Source organism: Azolla caroliniana, unplaced genomic scaffold, assembly GCF_043228905.1.
Source record: "Azolla caroliniana isolate FFs.n. ecotype wild unplaced genomic scaffold, voAzoCaro1.0.p SCAF_11, whole genome shotgun sequence".
NCBI lineage: Eukaryota > Viridiplantae > Streptophyta > Polypodiopsida > Salviniales > Salviniaceae > Azolla > Azolla caroliniana.
This window is the reverse complement of record NW_028230446.1, coordinates 14,284,871-14,303,748: the sequence shown is the minus strand read 5'-3', so window position 1 is coordinate 14,303,748 and position 18,878 is coordinate 14,284,871. Positions and strand designations below refer to the sequence as shown.

Genomic DNA, 18,878 nt, shown 5'->3' with positions numbered 1-18,878 from the left:
GAGAAGGTGGAGTCGAGCTTACTAAACGAGGAAGCTTGCCGAAAGGATAGAGAGTCCATTTCCGACCTGAAGGCCCTAGCCACAAAAGGTGACATGAACTGGGGAAGAGGCCAAAACAGAAGTCCCCATAACCAGGAGAAGTCGGGGACGAGGTCGAAGTCGAGGGGGAGGCCCACATGCTTCTATTGTGGGAAGCCAGGGCATTCCCAAAAGAATTGCCAACACTTCCGGTTTAATTTGAAAATTCATTTTCTTATACAATCTGAGTGGTCATTTTCTTACATCTAGCAACTTTTATTCAAGCCCTTTACAAAGAATATGGAATTTTTTCTTTCTCCAAACATTGTCAAAGAATAATTTTGAGTTGTAAGGATATGATCAACTACCAATTTTCAGATCAAACATGATCCATCACACTACATTAAGTGTAGTTTCTATGACTATATATGACATGAAGTTCTAAGCACAACACTTCGCCTCTGGTGGTGATCTTGGTCCATCATCAATAATTAATGTGCCCCTTTGTTTTGTCTAGCCGAATCACTCCACCCTAAAGCTTTCTTATTGTTTAAAATACCTATATCAATCAATCAATCAAAAACTCTCTCTCTCTCTCTCTCTACATTTTATTTCCATCATGAACACATGTTTTACATAGCACATACTATGTTTTGCCTCATAAGCCTTTTGTAGAGGTGAATAAAGCTCTCTTTGGATCCCACAGTTCATATTTTTGGCCTTCCAATGACATTAAAATATCATCATCTCTATCTATCTATCATTAGGTTGAACCCTAGTGATAAACCATTTTTATAAATTCCTGCAATTGGTTTCAAATGTCATGATTTGCTCATTAGCAAATCATTAAGCATAAATAGTCATTGATCATCTCATCCCACGAATAAAGAAAATGCATTGTTTTGCCCTATAGGTCATACATATTTCACCTTCGAAGATGATAATACAATCTCTCAGGTGACAATTGTTTTATGTTCCCCCTCTTTTGCTAAAATATAAAGAATGTATGTATAGAATTCCATGAGCACACTACTATGCATATGACTTACTTTTGCAATGTCAAAGAGTACATCATCAACCTTTGTATTCAACTTTGCAAATGTAACAAAGTGGCTTGCACCAATTGAAGCAACATAACTACATAAACACCACCTGACAATAAAAAATATTAGTGCCATAGGATCACTCAATAAACACTTGCATATAAAAGCTACAAACAAATGTCACTTTTCTTAATCTTGCAATTCTATATCATAAGACCTAACCAAGTCAAATTTATTGCATGCTATAGCTAAGACAATGTCTTTGGGTAGGCTTGGCTCCCTTTGGCACCAATTATTTGTACATGTTGCGCTCTGGCTCGAAATGGCACCAACGATTCCTACATGCTCTCTAGGTATATATGCTTTGAGACTCTATATGCTTTCTACATTTGAATGGGAATGGCATGGCATGTATGGCTTCCTTTGAATGGGGTAACTATATGTGTTTTTTGGTTTTAATGCCATCTAGGACTCATATGCTTTCTATGTTTGAATTGAAAAATGACATGTATGGTTTCCATTGAGGGGGTGGAGTGATCACGTTGAAGTCTTGTAAATATCGTCAAATACATACTTGTATAAAATGGCACACTATTGTTGCTTTCTAGGGTTGGTTCAAACAATGTACGTGTTGCTCCATCCTCGTGAAGTTGTGTGTGTTCCAAGGTATGCACCCAATAGATCTTATGTGTTACGGGCATGACCATATAATATCCCGTGGTGAGAATTGTCGTAGTATTCTATACACGTGGATAAGTGTGAGGGTTAAACAAAGAGTCTAAAGAAGGGGAGGATTACTTTTAATCCTCGGGATTGAGACAACCCATGAGGCCAAGTGTGAACATGGCTGGGGACCTTGAGAATTACTATAAATAAGAGGCCTAGCTACCCTCATTGGGGCATGCATTGACTACGTCGAGACTCTGTCCGTGAGTGGAACGACTCTTGTAGCAAGCGCGCTATCGTCCAGGTACGACTCGACGCCAAGGCGGTGGTATGGGACGCCGATCGAGGCTCGAGTCCGTCTCGATCCCTTCGCTCGGGGGTGGTCGGGTGGATCGGCACCCTTCTTTCTCTCTTTTCTCTCTATTCTTTCTAGATCTATCATTGATATATCCTTATTTTATGCTTACTTTAGTACCTAATCTCTAATATTTGGTATCAGAGCCTATGTACTAACGTTTCTTTTGGTTTTCTTTTTGTCTTCGCGTGGGATGGCGATTGATCGTTGTGCGGTCGCCTTCATGCAGACAAGGATTAGCGAAAGAACTTCGGTAAATTTTCCTTAATTTTTTATCTAATTTTTCTTCTCCCTTCTATACATGTGTATACTTAATATGTAGTTTTTTTTTCATATATTCAATGATGTTGACGTGGTATTTAATTGGTTATCTTAAACGTTTACATATGTCCACGAGGTCAATACCTCGTTTGACATATAAATCATATGTGATGAGTGTCGTATGCGTACGAGGTTATTACCTCAATTGCGTATTACGTTCACGAACATATGTTACGTTCGCGTACGAGGTCAATACCTCGCTTCGTTCGAAATGATATGCGTTGGATTTACTATGCGTAAGAGGTCAATACCTCAATTGCGAATTACGCTTAACCTTATTTTCAGATGTTTCGTGTGCGTAGAGGTATATGCCTCGATTACGTATCCCGAATACATCATTGTTGGCTATATAAAAAAAACGATTCATTTAGTATACGCATATGTGGTCACTTATATACGTCTCTGATCGTATATATGTGATATATTGACATATGTGTATATTTTAGATTACGTGATTCATATCAAATGTTTTCCTAATTGGGGAGAGGATTTTGGTGGCCGTCCTCACATTTTTGTGAGAATGGCGTTGTCACCATCCCTTTTATCAACAATTTTTATTGTTGAAATTCCCGTTGGTCACTTTGATCTTTCGTTACGTAACGAACCTAGTATAGCCAAAATGATGTTGAATACGTCGGGCTTGATCCACATCAAGTAGGGTCGCTCTAATGACACACGTATCCAACATCTCCCCTCGTTACATGGATACGATGCCACCATGAGCTCGTTCTTACGAGCGCCATTCGTAATGACGTGACCATGTGATGGGCCACATGAGCCTACGAAGACACAAGGGCTCATTCGGCTTGACCATTAGGTTACACTTTGGCATATGCCATTGTACTTACGAGGCTTGAGGGTAGGTAGCGTACAACCATAGTGGGTAATAAATGAGGGAGAAATAAGGCCACTTGACCTATATGTTTCTTTTAAAAAAAACATATAGGGGCAAATGCCTCGCATATCTCGAATACGCCTCAAACATTAAACATTCAAGACGCGCAATCTACTTGGTTGGCTTAAGTGTTTAATGTATTTGTCCTCGAGGTCTCGAGTTCAAATATGACCAACACCATACAACATCGTTGATACATATGACTATAATACATGTTTAGACTTTAGGTCTAAGTGCACTTCGGGGTCCTCGTAATAGGACTTAAAGAGCCGAAACCACATATGTGGGCACAGAAACATAGTTATTGTTAACATTTTTTTCGTGTATAAACTATTCATGACGCGAACATACATGGTTGAGCCTCGGGGAGCCGCCATGAAAAAAATCGATATAGAGATCAGGGAAAGGCATTCATTTGTCACCCCCATGGTTTTTACAACACCTCTGTGTTACCATAGTAACCTGATCTTGAACCTCATCTCATACGTCTAGAGGGGTATTGACGTGAGATCATGATATCGATTAATGTTTGCCCATGATATGTTTACACCACGACAAGATGTTATGACTATTTGTCTGACCTTATCTTATTTCTTTGCCAGAAATAATCATTCAATGGCTCAGAATAACGACCCGATGCCCTCCGCTCAAGCGGAAAGACCTCAAGGAAATCCTCCTGGGACAATGTCCATTGAGGCGTATATTTTACAAGTACAACATTTCCTTAGTTCAACCGCGCAGCAGTTGACCGAATTTCGGCAATCTCAAAGTGCTCTCGAGGCACGAGTCATTAGTCTCCAAAATGAGATTAATAGACCTGATGAGCGTCAGGGTGAACCATCCTTTGTCGTAAAGCCATTTACGGGAGATAAAAAGGAAAGAACCGAAGAAGCAATCTGCACGTGGCTGGGCCGATGGGAGTCTCATTTTGAGTTCTATCCCACGCCAGATAGTACGAAGATTGCATATGTCGGCCGAGAACTAGGGGGTAAGGCCGCCGCTTGGTGGCGTGGGCTCCGAACTTTGGGGAGATTGCCCGAGACCTGGACAGACTTTGTCACAGTTTTCAAGGGTCAATTTCTACAACCTCCCTCTCGAACCGAGGCAGCACAAGCTTTAATGAACCTCTCTAGCAGGAAGTTTTCCTCGCTAGAAGATTATGTCCACCATGCTAGAACCCAAATCCAAAAATCGGGTCTAGAAGGGGACAATTGGTTAATAGCTTGTTTTGTCAATGGCATCCCCAATTCGGACTATCACTGGATAGTGCACGATAAGGATCCAAAATCCTTCGAAGAGGCCGTTGAGATAGTTCTTCGCTATCAACGCACTTCGAAGAAGGACCATAACAAACCCAACGAAGCGCCCGGGACTAAGCAGTCGCAATTCGTTGGGAAACGCAAGACACCCAACGAATTCATGGATCGCGATTATAAGCGACAACATCCTTTTTGCGTATTCTGCAAAAAGAAGGGTCATACAAAAGAGCAATGTCGTAAGCTCCAACGAAAAGAGCACAACGCCAAACCTAAAGCTACAGATCATAAAGGTCAGATTCCTAATGTCCTTCAGGTCTATACACATCATTTGAGTAATTGTCAATGTTCTTTCCCTCATTATGTATTGGGTCCCAATGATTTACTACGTGCAAACGGGTATATCAATGGATCTCCCGTACAATTTTTATTTGATTCGGGAAGCTCACACAATTTTGTGAATGATCGTTTGGTACAGATATGGGGAATCCAACCCACCGTAAGTGATCACACCTACACGGTGCACTTGGCTGATGGAAGAGTACAACACATCAATGGGGCGATTCATTCTTTAGGAATTTCTATTGATACCTATATAGAGGAAGTAGACTTCCATGTAATGAATCTTAGTACCACCGATGTAATACTGGGTTATCCCTGGTTTTATAATAAAAGCTCTTCTTTATTTATTGATTGGGTTCGCCATTCCATTTCTTTTGTACTCAACGATTGTACGCATTTTATTCAATGTGTAACAAAACAATCCCTCTCGATTGTTTCCTCGTGTCCATCAATATCCGAGTTGTCTTGTTCTACGTTATTTTATTGTGTACTTGATCCGGACATTCACGTTTACAATATCGATAATGTCTCGGGTCAATTAACATATTTTGAACAAAAACAACTTGATGAAATCGTAAACGATTTTCGTGATGTTTTTCCGAGTGAACTACCCGATGGTTTACCTCCTAAACGTAATATAGACCATCGTATAGATATTGTACCTGGCATTGCACCCATTAGTATACCTCCGTATCGCCTAAGTCGATCTGAAGAGGATGAGGTAGCTAAGCAACTTAAGGACTATTTACGAATGGGTTATATACGTTATAGTAAATCTCCATGGGGTGCACCAGTTCTCTTGGTTAAAAAGAAAGAGGGCACATGGCGTATGTGTATTAATTACCGACGCTTGAATAAAGTGACGATCAAGAATTCGTACCCATTGCCCCGGGCTGACGATCTAATTGACCGTCTCCAGGGAGCTCGGTATTTTACGAAACTTGATCTCCGTACTGGCTACCATCAAATACGAATAAGTGAGGACGATGTTCCTAAAACAACATTTCGTACGCGCTACGGCCATTATGAGTTTTTGGTTATGCCTTTTGGTTTGACCAATGCTCCGGCTACATTTCAACAAGAAATGAATGACATTTTCCGAGAACAACTTGAAAATTTGTCGTTATCTTCTTAGATGATATTTTAGTTTATAGCCATACATTACAAGAACATGCTAGACATGTCCGCTTTGTTTTACAAATATTGCGTGACAAACAATTTTACGCGAAGATCTCAAAATGTGAGTTCTTCAAGAAATCAATTACTTATCTTGGACATCTCATAACCGAACGAGGAGTTGAAATTGATCCTTCTCGCATCGAGAAAATCAAGCTTTGGCCCACTCTTCGGAATATTCGAGAAGTTCGATCATTCCTTGGTTTTGTCGGATTTTTGCGAAAATCTCTTCGTAGTTACTCACAATTGACGACGCCGTTTACTGATCTTCTAAAAGGTCAAACGCGTAAGTCTACAAAACCTATTGTGTGGAATGCTACACTAGACCTCGCCTTTAAGGAACTCAAGGACTTGGTATGCAAGGCTCCTTCACTTCTTTTACCCGATCCTTCAAAACCTTTTGAGGTTGAAACCGACGCAAGCGATTATGCTATAGGTGCTGTCTTGTATCAAGATGGTAAACCAATAGCATTCGAGAGTAAGAAACTTGATTCTGCTCAATGTCGGTATACCGTTCAAGAAAAGGAATTATTTGCGGTTATACATGCGCTCAAAACATGGCGCCATTATCTTTATGGAAATCGCTTTGTGGTAACTACGGACCACGAGTCCTTGAAATATTTTTGTGACCAACAAGACCTGAAAGGTCGTAAGGCACGATGGGCTGATCTCATCCAGGACTTTGATTTTTCCATACGATATCGTAAAGGTTCCATGAATACTGTCGCTGATGCACTAAGTCGCATCCGTGAAGTTAACATGCTTAGCTTCACTGAAATAACATCAGATCTTTATGATCACCTTCGAGGAAAGTATCCTGATGACAATTATTTTGCAAAATACTGGGCAAGAGTCGAGTCTGGAACAGACACCACCACACCCTCGAAGGAATACTTCCACATTGCTAACGGTCTGCTCTACCGTAATGGGAAGGTTTGTGTTCCAGATTTACCTGAGGTCAAAAAGAGAATTCTTTTTGAATGCCATGATGCACCCTCAGCAGGGCACCCTGGAATACATCGTACACTCGTTCTCATCTCCACTCAATTTTATTGGCCTAAGATGCGTCCTGACATATATAGCTATGTGACTAAATGTCACCAATGTCAGGTTAACAAAGCCGAGCGACTTAAAGCCGCAGGACTTTTACATCCCTTGGACATTCCCAATAATAAGTGGGAAAGTATATCCATGGATTTTATTGTTAGCCTTCCTCGCACCCAAAAAGGTCATGATGCCATATGGGTTGTGGTTGACAAACTAACTAAAATGGCCAGATTTATTGCTACTAAAACCACGGTAACAGCTCCTGAATTGGCTTACCAATTCGTTGATGAGTTATTTCGTTTTTACGGGTTACCGATGGATATCGTGAGTGACCGAGATCCGAAGTTTACTAGTGACTTCTGGACGCAAGTCTTTAAGAAGTTAGAAACTACGTTGAGCATGAGCTCCACGGATCATCCTCAATCCGATGGACAGACAGAACGAGTAAATCAAATTATTGAGGACATGCTTCGAGCATACGTTGGTGCAAAACCAACAAAATGGGAACGTTACCTCCCAATTTTGGAGTTTGCTTATAACAGCTCCAAGCATACGTCGACGGGATATAGTCCTTTTATGTTGATGTATGGATTTCAGCCACGAGCCCCGATTGATGTTAATATACATCATGATGAGTTGCGAAGTACGCAAAACTTTCTTCGGGATATGCAAGATATGTTGCATATTGCACGGGATAATATAAAAACAGCTCAAGATAGAGCGCGTTTTTATGCCGATCATCACAGGCAACCTCGTGTATTCAGCCCTGGACAGAAGGTATTTTTACGTGTACCTCACAATTCTAAGACATTGTCTACGGGTAAGTGCGCTAAGTTAGCCCCACGGTTTTGTGGACCTTTTACAGTCCTCAAACGCATTGGATCATCAGCCTATCGTCTCGCTCTTCCCGATGGTGTTGGAATCCATCCAGTCTTTCATGTAAGTCGTCTAAAAGAACTTCTAGGTTCTGGCGACAATACAGTTACAACTGAAACTCTGGTTACTTCTGAAGATTTATCTTCTAAACCACATGTACCAGAAAGAATTCTCGATGTTAAAACAAAAAAATTACGTGCTAAGGAAATCCGAGAATTTAAAATAAAATGGATGGATAAATCAATCAAAGATGCCACATGGGAACGCGAAACGACTCTCAGAACTAACTTCCCTAACTTTCCATTGCAAGAGTGCAATGTTTTAAAGAGGGGGAGTATGTTACGGGCATGACCATATAATAGCCCGTGGTGAGAATTGTCGTAGTATTCTATACACGTGGATAAGTGTGAGGGTTAAACAAAGAGTCTAAAGAAGGGGAGGATTACTTTTAATCCTCGGGATTGAGACAACCCATGAGGCCAAGTGTGAACATGGCTGGGGGCCTTGAGAATTACTATAAATAAGAGGCCTAGCTACCCTCATTGGGGCATGCATTGACTACGTCGAGACTCTGTCCGTGAGTGGAACGACTCTTGTAGCAAGCGCGCTATCGTCCAGGTACGACTCGACGCCAAGGCGGTGGTATGGGACGCCGATCGAGGCTCGAGTCCGTCTCAATCCCTTCGCTCGGGGGTGGTCGGGTGGATCGGCACCCTTCTTTCTCTCTTTTCTCTCTATTCTTTCTAGATCTATCATTGATATATCCTTATTTTATGCTTACTTTAGTACCTAATCTCTAATATTATGAATAAGTTAATTTAATATATTTGTGTAATTTTCTCATTGGTGACTGTGATTTTTATTAGTGAAAAAGAAATAACAAAGGAGCCTTTGGGTTTGGTTAAAGAGGCATTTGTATTACTCTAACTGATGAAGTTTGCCATGTTTGAAGAGCTATAGGTTATTGTATACTTCTCTATGGTCCTTATTGATAAGTTTGAAGTCCATCCTTAGTCAATTAGAGGTTGGTTTAAGAAGCTTGCATAACTTGTTCAATTGTTAATATGGTCATATGTGGTGAGAGAAAAATGTTTTTGCTTAGATAATAGAACATATATGATTGTCCATTTTTTTAAGTGACAAACTAACATATTAATGTTGCATGTGTTGATTTAGTGTTAATGACATCACTCTGAATGAGCAAGGAAATATTCAACAAGTTTTATGGGTGTGGTTCAAATCACATTTATGTTGCTCCATCCTAATGAAGTATGTTGCGTTCAAAAAGTTGTAGATCATTACTTATAGTCTTTTTGAGATGAAATATTACCCCAAATTGACGCCATCCTTTAAAATGGCGTTGATATGTGTTGTCATATTTATAGAACTTTGCGTGGAGTAGCAAACTTGTGATGTTTAAGGGAAAGCTAAAAAAAAAATATCAACCCAAAAGAAATACACATATATGCACTATCTCAATCAAATGGGCAAGACATACAAGTTCATGTCAAGCGAAATTGTTCCTTTTGGTTGATCTAAAGATACATACTTTGTTTTGTTGATACACTTATGGCAAAAGCAACTCGATGCTCGTGCGGATGGATTGGGGTTCTTTATTATGGTTGGAATACTTCTAACAAGGACACAATTGGGGAGATGTGGATATTCCAACCATTAGCCGAGTTTCACAAGTGGTCATTGAGTCACAGGGCTTGGAAAATGCAAACCTTTATGCACACGCTAGGTGCCATGAGAAAATGTAATATTAGGGTGGAGCAATATACCTTATGAATGCTCTGATACGACATATCTATGGGTTCAATAACGATACAAACTTGCATGTTGGAATGGGCATTCTCGATTATCTCTTGCATAGGACATGTGTGGGCTAGAGTTGAAGGCCATTATCAACGACAGGCAAGCCATACAAATTGGCTCCAATAGTGGACATATTTCACTGACAAACCGTGCCTCAAGCTAGCAGGGCAGAGAGAGTCCCATAATGTGACCTCCTCGATCCTAACAACGAGCGAGGTGTATGTTCGCATGCTTAGGCCCAAGATAGTCATCGGGTCCGAGTGGCCTCGGGGCACATGTGGAGAGTCCTTAGCAAGGAAAGCCACATTTCCAGAGAGCCTTTAGCAAGGAAAGCCACACATGTCCCCCATCATCACATAATGTGTCCGTCGGACATCATGCTTGATTGGTAGAGCCATGTGTGCCCCACGGGGAAAGGTGGTAAGCAAATCACAACCTTTCTTCTTCTTTTTCTTCTTCTTCTTCTTCTTCTTCTTTTTGTGTGTGCAGGATTAGCACATAGTTCTCCATACAATTCCAATCCCCTGCTTCTCCTTCTTTTAACCCTTTTCAGCTTCATCATCTTTGTCTTTATAGTTATGTTGAATATCCTTTAGAACTTAGAAGAATGACGGAAGAAGCAGGGCGTTCTCTTTTCAGCAGAAGAATGACCCACCAACAGAAGCCATTGGATAGGACTTTTCAATTCTGGACACGGGCCATCAACATCTACACCAGTTACAAAGTAATCTTTGGTCTTATTTTTATTTTGTTGTTTTCTCATCTTTCATAGTCTGTTTTTTGCTATTTTCTCTCGAAAGGCTATGCATATAGGATATCTGTAGAACCAGAAACAAGCCAATTGAATTATTTGATATCACCTACATTTATTTATTTATGTGAGGGTGCGTGTGTAGAGATAGAAAGAGCAATTTCGTTCTTTTGAACAGAAATGTCAATTGTATACCCAATTTCTAAGCAAGGAAAAAGAGGAGGAAGTTTGGGCAGATCAACATGAATGGGGAGCTGAGAAAGTTTATTCTTTATGCTCAGACCTCGGAGGGTTCTTTCTCAAGGTGTGCAAATTACATAAAACATGAATAGGTTATTGCAATATGTGTTTTTTTAGTTTGCATGAATGATTGTAGCCATTAAAGACCCATTTCTTGTTTTGAAAAGGGACTGGATTGAATCATAATCATACTTTGGTGTTATTTGAAAAGGATCTGTCTAAGAATTTCCACAGAGAGAGAGAGAGAGAGAGAGAGAGAGAAAGAGAGAGAGAGAGAGATTGTGAAAAATGAGCTTTATTTGAGGAAAGTTTGCAAATACGAGGGATTATTAGTGAATTTCATGAAAATTGAGAGTTATTTTGGTACGTCTAGCTTATTCGTTTTATACAATGTAGTTTGGATTATGGTATATTATAATGATCATATCATGCAGATAGCTCAATTAATAGGCAAACCAGACTTGGCCCCAAATGCTTGGGTGAAGAGACTTGTAACACTATGTGATGCCGCACCAATAACTCCATTTCCAAATGTCAAATACATCTTTGAGCATGAATTTAACCTTAAGATTGAAGACATGTTCGAACAATTTCAAGAAGAACCTATTGGCTCTGCATCTATTGCTCAGGTTTATTAAAATCTCAATATGGGTAATAATAAATTCCAATATTGCATATAATTAAACGAATCTACGGAGGCATACATGTGATGCTGAAAATTCTCAAAGTTTGTAGGTACATCGGGCAAGGATTAAAGGTGCAAAAAATGATGTAGCAGTAAAGGTATGTTTTGCATTTTAGTTCTATTAAATCTCACTCAACGTGCTAAGTCAATTGTATAAAATAACTAGGACATGGTGCCATTAACATTTTTAAAACCAAAAAAGGGTGTAATTGGTGAAGCCGTGGATCCCTGATATTCATTGTAAAGGTAGCTGCTAACATAGAGTCCACATTAAGAGGATTATGGTCATGAAAGAGAATGCCAAAAACAAGGCATATGTACACAAGAGGTCAAAAAACAGAGTAAAAACTAGATTGCATCTTGCCATGGCAGATTATTAAATTAGAGCACTGCAACGCTCGAGTTTAGGAATTTTTATCTTTTTTGTGGTTCAGTTTATCCAACTTTGATCTTCATTTTCCATGCGTCCAAGTGAATTCACGCAGGTATAAGGTAGGGTTTGAATCCCACAAAAATATCAGATGTGATATGTATCACATGACACACTAAATTTATCAGATGTGATATGTATCACAGGTTAAAAGTCAAAGAAAAGTCAAATAATATATGTATTCTCAAGCTGGAGACAAGAATTCGAGTACAAAGTATAAGAGTAGAGAGATTATTTCCAAAAATGTGGGAACCTAGAGATAGATAATATACTAGTGAAGATACAATATCAATGCATAGAGCTATAACTGCAGAGTACATGGCGGAAGGCTAGAGAAAGAAAAATATATACTGACGTATCTAAGAAGCCAAAATGGGATATGAGACCCCCAACATTTAATGCATCTTACAATGAGAGAGATATATTTTCAGAGTTCTTGAAGCAGGTTCAACATCCTGGTGCTGAGGAACTAATGATGACAGATATCCGTAATCTTCGAACATTTGCTGCTTTTTTGCAACGCTTTGATTTGAAGTTTGACTTGCTATCAGTTATTGATGAGCTCGAAGAACAGGTCTACTCTCTAATAATCTCCATGCATTTTTGTTTTTTTGTTTTATTCTACTATCAAGGTGTGTCTGCCTATCTGGGTGCTGAACCTGTAAAATGGGTTTGGCTTACTAGTTGAAAGCGAGATAGGGTAGAAACCTGTAAACCCTAAACCTGTGAAATGGGTCTGGCTTACTAGTTGAAAGAGAGATAGGATAGAAACAATAAAAGAAAATTGATGCGATTTAGTCCTCATTCTTTTTGGTCTCATGCTTGAAGTTTCATGATAATGAAGTCTAGGTATGGGTCAAAATGTGCAGTTCGCACAGTTAATCTTATTAAACCATTTGTATGAGTGGAAATATGCATTTGGAAGTTATCTGTCAGTATGGCAAGGTTATACTTGTTAGTTTGTATAATATTGAGCTATTCATTTCAGGTTGGCTTAGAGTTTGATTTTGAGAGAGAAGCAAGGTCAATGGATCGGATAGCAAATTCATTTTCTTCATATAAAAAGGAAAAGGAACTACCGGTGTTGATACCGAGGCCTATTCCAAACTTTGTTACAAGGTATGTCCGTCTCTCTCTCTCTCTCTGTCTCATTTTTACTATCTTAGTGTTTAGTTTTTTTCAAACATGTGTAGAGATTCAATTGTTTTAACATTTATTTCTAGGCGAGTTTTGATCATGCAGTTCATGGAAGGAACTCCAATTCTAAAGCTTGGTGAAGAGATGGCCAAGAGAGGTATCAATCCAAATACTGGAGTGGCAAGACTAGCCAAAAGGTATGTTACAATATCTTAAGAATATCATGGAGGGGATAGAGCTGCATTTCAGAAAAACAAGGTTCACGCCATTAAATTGTTATTTTCTGGAATGAGTGTACCATATCTATGAATTTTGCTATGTATAATTGCAAATCATTCATATTTATGACCTCATCCTTTTCTAGCAAACCCATATACCTGAATGTCATTATCCCATATAATATCTCATCCAGAAATTAGCTATGAAACCAAGATCATCCTTCTGTTCCTGTTTATGTTGTCATTTCTCAATTAGAAGCATTGGACATATCTTTTCAAAGTGTCATGGATTCTCAATCAGCGTCACATTCAATCATTAATGTCTGTATTCGACACACACACACACACACACACACGTGGATGTTTATGTCATAGTCTCTGTTTGTCTGAGATTAAAATTTTAATTCCCTGGAAAATTTAGAAGAGGATTTTTTGAATGGTTGATGAACCTTGGTAAGTATTGGTTGACTATTGTTGATGTCATAGAACTTCAAATGATACATCATCTTGCTTACTGAAGTTATTCTCTGTGACGTTCAAGGAGATAAAATGTTGTCACCAGGCTCTGGGACTGGAGGAATGATTGTTTAGATTCACAAATGGAGCATTTAAAATGGACTAGAAATGAGGAAATATGTCATGCTGCTTGTAACTGATTCCTGGTACATTTTTTTATTGGATAGGTTAAATTTAAGTAATTGATTCTATGGAGAATCCATTCATGGTTCTAATGAAAGTTGTAACTTTGAACAGTAGGAATCAACCAACACGATTAGGAATCATCGTTACATTAAATGTGTTTCTCATCATTAATAATAAAAATACTTATGCAGGAACATTCTTCGGGATCTGACTGCAGCATATGGTCATATGATTTTAAAAGAAGGCTTTTTCCATGCAGACCCTCACCCGGGAAATATTCTGATCAACAAGAATGGAAAGGCGTGATATTATTGTTTGTTACCAAATCTAATTTTGTTTTATTCAGTATAATTTTTCAATTGGTGATTTTGATATGAATGTTCAGATTGCACTGCTTGACTATGGACAAGTAAAGGAATTCTCAACCAGCTTGAGGCTTGACTATGCAAATCTGGTTCTGGCTCTTAATGCAAGAAACCCTTTCGAGATTGCACGATGCTTCAAGTAGAGATTCTTCATAAATGTGTCTTTAGAACTTCCTATATTAATGTCTTACCTAACACATTTTGAATGTTTTGTTTTTCTATAGAAAGCTTGGACTTGTTCTTGGCAAAAATGTAGAAGCAGACCAGGATACGTTTCAAAGAATTGCATATGGAATGTTTGATACAAAATTACCCAACAATGCCACAAAAGCTGCTCCCTTTGGGAAGAATTCTACATTGAACAAGGTGCCGGTGGAGGTGAGTTTTTATAATTCCATTCTTATGACAACGAGCTTTTTGTTGTCTATAAATGTAAAATATGATGAATTAATGGTAATTGAATATTTCTCTTGAAACACATGAAACTGTATTGAATTGTCCATGATTGAAGCTTTGAATTTTAGGGGAAATAAACACCCCCAAGTTTGTCAATAATTACCACAACACCCTCTATAGTACAGAAGTTGATATTACAAAGAGGTATCATTATAATTTTTAAAAACTGTATCTGGTAAATACCCAACAGGTTCATGCCATCTTGGTATTATTCTCTACGTTATATAGGCTTTTATAGATAAGCATGCACTCACATGAAATTAAGGAGGCCAATTCATATGAAACACACACTCAATACCCATTTATATGGCGCACACACACATAGGTTACACTTGCAGCATAATCCTTATATTTAAAGGTTTACCAAAGGGACAAGAAAGTGCATATTGCACGTGTTCACACTTACCAATATTGAGTGGGGATTGGTCTTTTGCTGCAGAGTTTTCCGAAAGAACTTTTTTTCGTTATGCGAACAGTACAGATCTTACGTGGGTTGAGTGTTGGGATGGGGATACAATATTCCTGTGTAGAGGAGTGGGAAGACATAGCAAGGGAAGCTTTGGCCAGAGAACATGAAGAATGTAAGTGCAATCCTTCTGTCAAAATTCTAGCTGAATCTGTTAAGACAATCTCTTGCCTAAGATTCATGTAAAGGTGTTTTTGGGTTGTTTGATACCCTTTTCAGCTCATGTTGCTGCTGACATTACGAGGAAACAATATCCGAGGGAACTTGTATGGGAGAGGCGAAAAAGAAGTCGGCGAATTCACTTCAACCTTTTTGAGGCGGCTTGATACTGATCTATTCTTTCATTTCAGTTTGCATTGGGACCTGTCAATATTGACATTGTTATTATTCATTGTGTAGATCTTTTCTATCCAAATAAAGATGATTAAATCCATTGTAGGAGAAGATGATTAAATCCAATATAAGGCCGAATGAATTTTCCATGTGCATGTGTGTGCATTGTGTCAATAGCTAACTCTTGAGTAGACCATGTGCTAATCTTAACCCTAACCTTATCCAGGACACCATAGTTGTAACAATACCTAAATCTAACATTAATCGCAATATTAACCCCAGAAATTCACATGGCACACACCATGGTGAGATTTTTTTTATGTTTCAATGTTTGCCGAAAGAGAAGCCTTTGCTTCTTGCAACTTAAAATAAAGTGTCCATTTGTTGCTTGAGAATACCCATGTGCTAATCAGCCTCTAGAAAGGTAGAGACATTTATTTAGAAAGATTGACAAAGGGAATTGTTCTGATGTTTGTGTTATGTGGAATTCCTCGCAAGTGATGAGAGACATTTGTTCAGAAGGCTTGACAAAAGTAAATATGTCATGTCCACTTTTGTGGAAATCCTCGCAAATGGACTTTGAAGTTAAATGCTTACCCCTTCTTCTTTCTAGGAAGTTCCTAGTTTCATATGTTGAGATAACAAATTTACTTCAATGTGTCATGCCGTTGGTTGCACATGACCCAACTTGAGACTTTGAAAGTTTGTGTTGTTTTTTCACACCTTCCTCCGCTTCATAGAGGCCCTTCAAGGTGAATATGCTAATGCTCATTATAATTAAGTATTGGCATGCATTTGCGAGTAAAACCTTCAAGATTTGATATAGGTGTGTGTTGAGTCAAAATATAGCTACATATTTTTTAGATAATTTAAGTGTTGATGATTATGTTTATTCTAAGTTTTATGCAATGAAGACGAAATGGGCAAATTGGAGGAGCTCAAATTTTTTTATTGTGGGTACTAGAATTAAATAGCTAGAGTTTTTGCACTTACAAGTGCAACCAAAATTTGAATGCAAAATATTGTTGGAGATCTTATTCGCTTTTGATGGTTCTAGACATTTGTGCTATAGAAATCTTGTGTGATTCTAATGCTCAAAGATTTGGTTTACATATGAATGAGATAGATTGAATGGTTGGATAGAAATCTCCATTGATGACGTGCAATTTTTGTGGTTGCACGAAAAATGAGATGAATGACTTTTTCCCATTTGGTTGAGGACCGAGGTGGCAAATCAGGGAAGATGCAGAATTAGGACCACTCCTAGGCTACTAGTCCTAACACAAGTAATCAACACCTATACCTTTTTTAGCCAATCACTTGTTCATACATTTTGTATCAGTATTCATGCATTCTCTTTAATTATGCAAATTATAAAGGTTTCCAAGCCATGGATAAAAAAGTGTTTGGTGTAATTTTGTCATGTTCATTGTTGGCAATTTTGTCACGAGAAAAAGAGGAAGCAAAGGTGAAGACTTCTCAATCCAATTGATTGTAATACATTGTGAGAGTCAAGAAACTAGACTTTTCAACCATATTCATAATCATTAGTGTGCACATTCCTTAAGAAAATATATGGAACCTAATACAAACATCACAACTATGCCAGCATGTGTCTAAGAATTAACTTATTACATCACATTTGTGGGGATTGTACGGGGGGATAGTTTCACATACATTATGATACAGTTTATTGTTCTAATGCTAGAACTACTACCCTAGAGATAAACAATTCCTAGGGAGACTCGCCATGAGCTCTTCTTCCCTTGGAATTAAACCATGTTAAGCATGGGAATTCTCGTTCAATGGTGACACGCATCCATGACTGCTATAATTAGCATATGGAGAACAATCACTAATATCATGGCAAAATTAATTACAAATAGAGTATCACTCAACTTGAAATTAATTTCCAATTTCAGAAAGAGAAAAGGTTGTTAATCTAATTGATTGTGATATAGTCAACTACCACATTTATCAAGATCAATCAATGGCTAAGGAAGTTTAAAGTTACAAAAAGGAATCAAATAAGACAATGAAAACATTGTGGGTTATATACAGTAAGGAGCCATCTAATCCCTTATTTGCACATTTGGACAACGTGCAAATTGGAACCTTACCACCAATATATGAATATGTGAAGGCAATCCATTATTGAACCACCGGTTCTTTGACCATACATACTAATGTATCAAGCTTGGACAACGTGACATTGCCAAAATTTGTGTACTTGCAATGTGCACTAGCCCTTGAACAATTGCATAGAAGAGGGATAGTAGGACGTATGGAAGAACTCTTTCTATTTAAGCAACTTTATATATGCACCTTGCTTGGGAAGAAAAAATGTCGTGAGCACAAATATGGGCAAGTTAAACACATCTCATGGGTCATTTTGGGAGTGAATTGGGATGCCATGCATAAGGAAGTAGACAATCCTTCGTTTATCGACATGCAAATCTATCCATGACAATTTCATAAATTCGACCATATAGTAAGGGACAACCACAAAGTAAAACGTGGTAAACAATTACAATGTGCGGATGCCCATGTAACAATCTCATGTTATTGATTGGGTACTGCACTATCCTCTCTTGTTTGCCCAAAAATTGTGCCCTAGGCATTATAGGCAAGACAAGATCTGAAGAAGTTAACCATCCCGACTTCTTTTGTGATGATAGGTGATTTCACATCACATCAACATGCATGGCGTTTAGTATGAGGACTCATTTTGAAAGTGGCCCAAAGCCAGGTGACTCCAATAAGTAATACTTTGCCAAGCAAGAAGCAATGCACTTTTATGTTGATGGCAACCAATGGTCGTGTTGCGACGTTGACACCACCACCACCATTGCGAATCCTCGGTTCAGTTAAGCTGTTTTTCAGTACGATGGACACTAAAGCTCAGTCAGACCAAACTTGTGCCTCCTCCTCCTCCCCCCCCCCCCCCTCCAGATGCGAAGGAAGTCGAGAAGGGCGAGAGGCGTGGTCACATCACAAGTTCGGGGTCTCGGTTTGGTTCTAGAAGTGAGGTGAAAGCTTGGGCCGGCACGTGATGGGGTAAGCGGGGGTTCCCATGGTCTAACCTATCCCATTCACACGTGTGTGTATGTAATGCATACATTACCTCCACCACCACCACCACCACCACCACCATCATCATCATCATCATCATCATCATCATCATCATCATCATCACCATCATCATCATCATCAGTGAAATCCATTCTTTCATCCATTCGTGATTATGAAGTCTTAGACATGCAGAATCCTTGGTAACCCCCCTCCCTCCCGAAGCATTTTTGCCGCGCTTCTGCTAGCGGAGAAGACGACGAAGCTTTTTCG

The 18,878-nt window shown here is 38.9% G+C and overlaps 1 protein-coding gene across 3 annotated transcripts; it reads left to right on the top strand.

Annotated features, from left to right (window-relative positions):
* The first annotated feature begins 10,299 nt into the window (after positions 1 to 10,299).
* On the top strand, positions 10,300 to 15,647 carry LOC147857891 (uncharacterized). 3 transcript variants are annotated; one of them, XM_087327357.1, is made up of 12 exons: positions 10,300 to 10,537; positions 10,743 to 10,868; positions 11,239 to 11,433; positions 11,540 to 11,587; positions 12,365 to 12,493; positions 12,908 to 13,038; positions 13,143 to 13,253; positions 14,108 to 14,216; positions 14,302 to 14,420; positions 14,506 to 14,659; positions 15,177 to 15,318; positions 15,423 to 15,647. In XM_087327357.1, exons 1-12 carry the CDS (start codon positions 10,421 to 10,423, stop codon positions 15,527 to 15,529), a joined length of 1,488 nt encoding a protein of 495 aa, XP_087183483.1. In that variant the 5' UTR covers positions 10,300 to 10,420; the 3' UTR covers positions 15,530 to 15,647. The 3 variants fall into 3 exon arrangements, with proteins under 3 accessions (XP_087183483.1, XP_087183484.1, XP_087183485.1); XM_087327358.1 differs by lacking the exon at positions 12,365 to 12,493; XM_087327359.1 differs by lacking the exons at positions 10,300 to 10,537; positions 10,743 to 10,868 and having other exon boundaries at positions 11,316 to 11,455.
* The last annotated feature ends 3,231 nt before the right edge of the window (positions 15,648 to 18,878 follow it).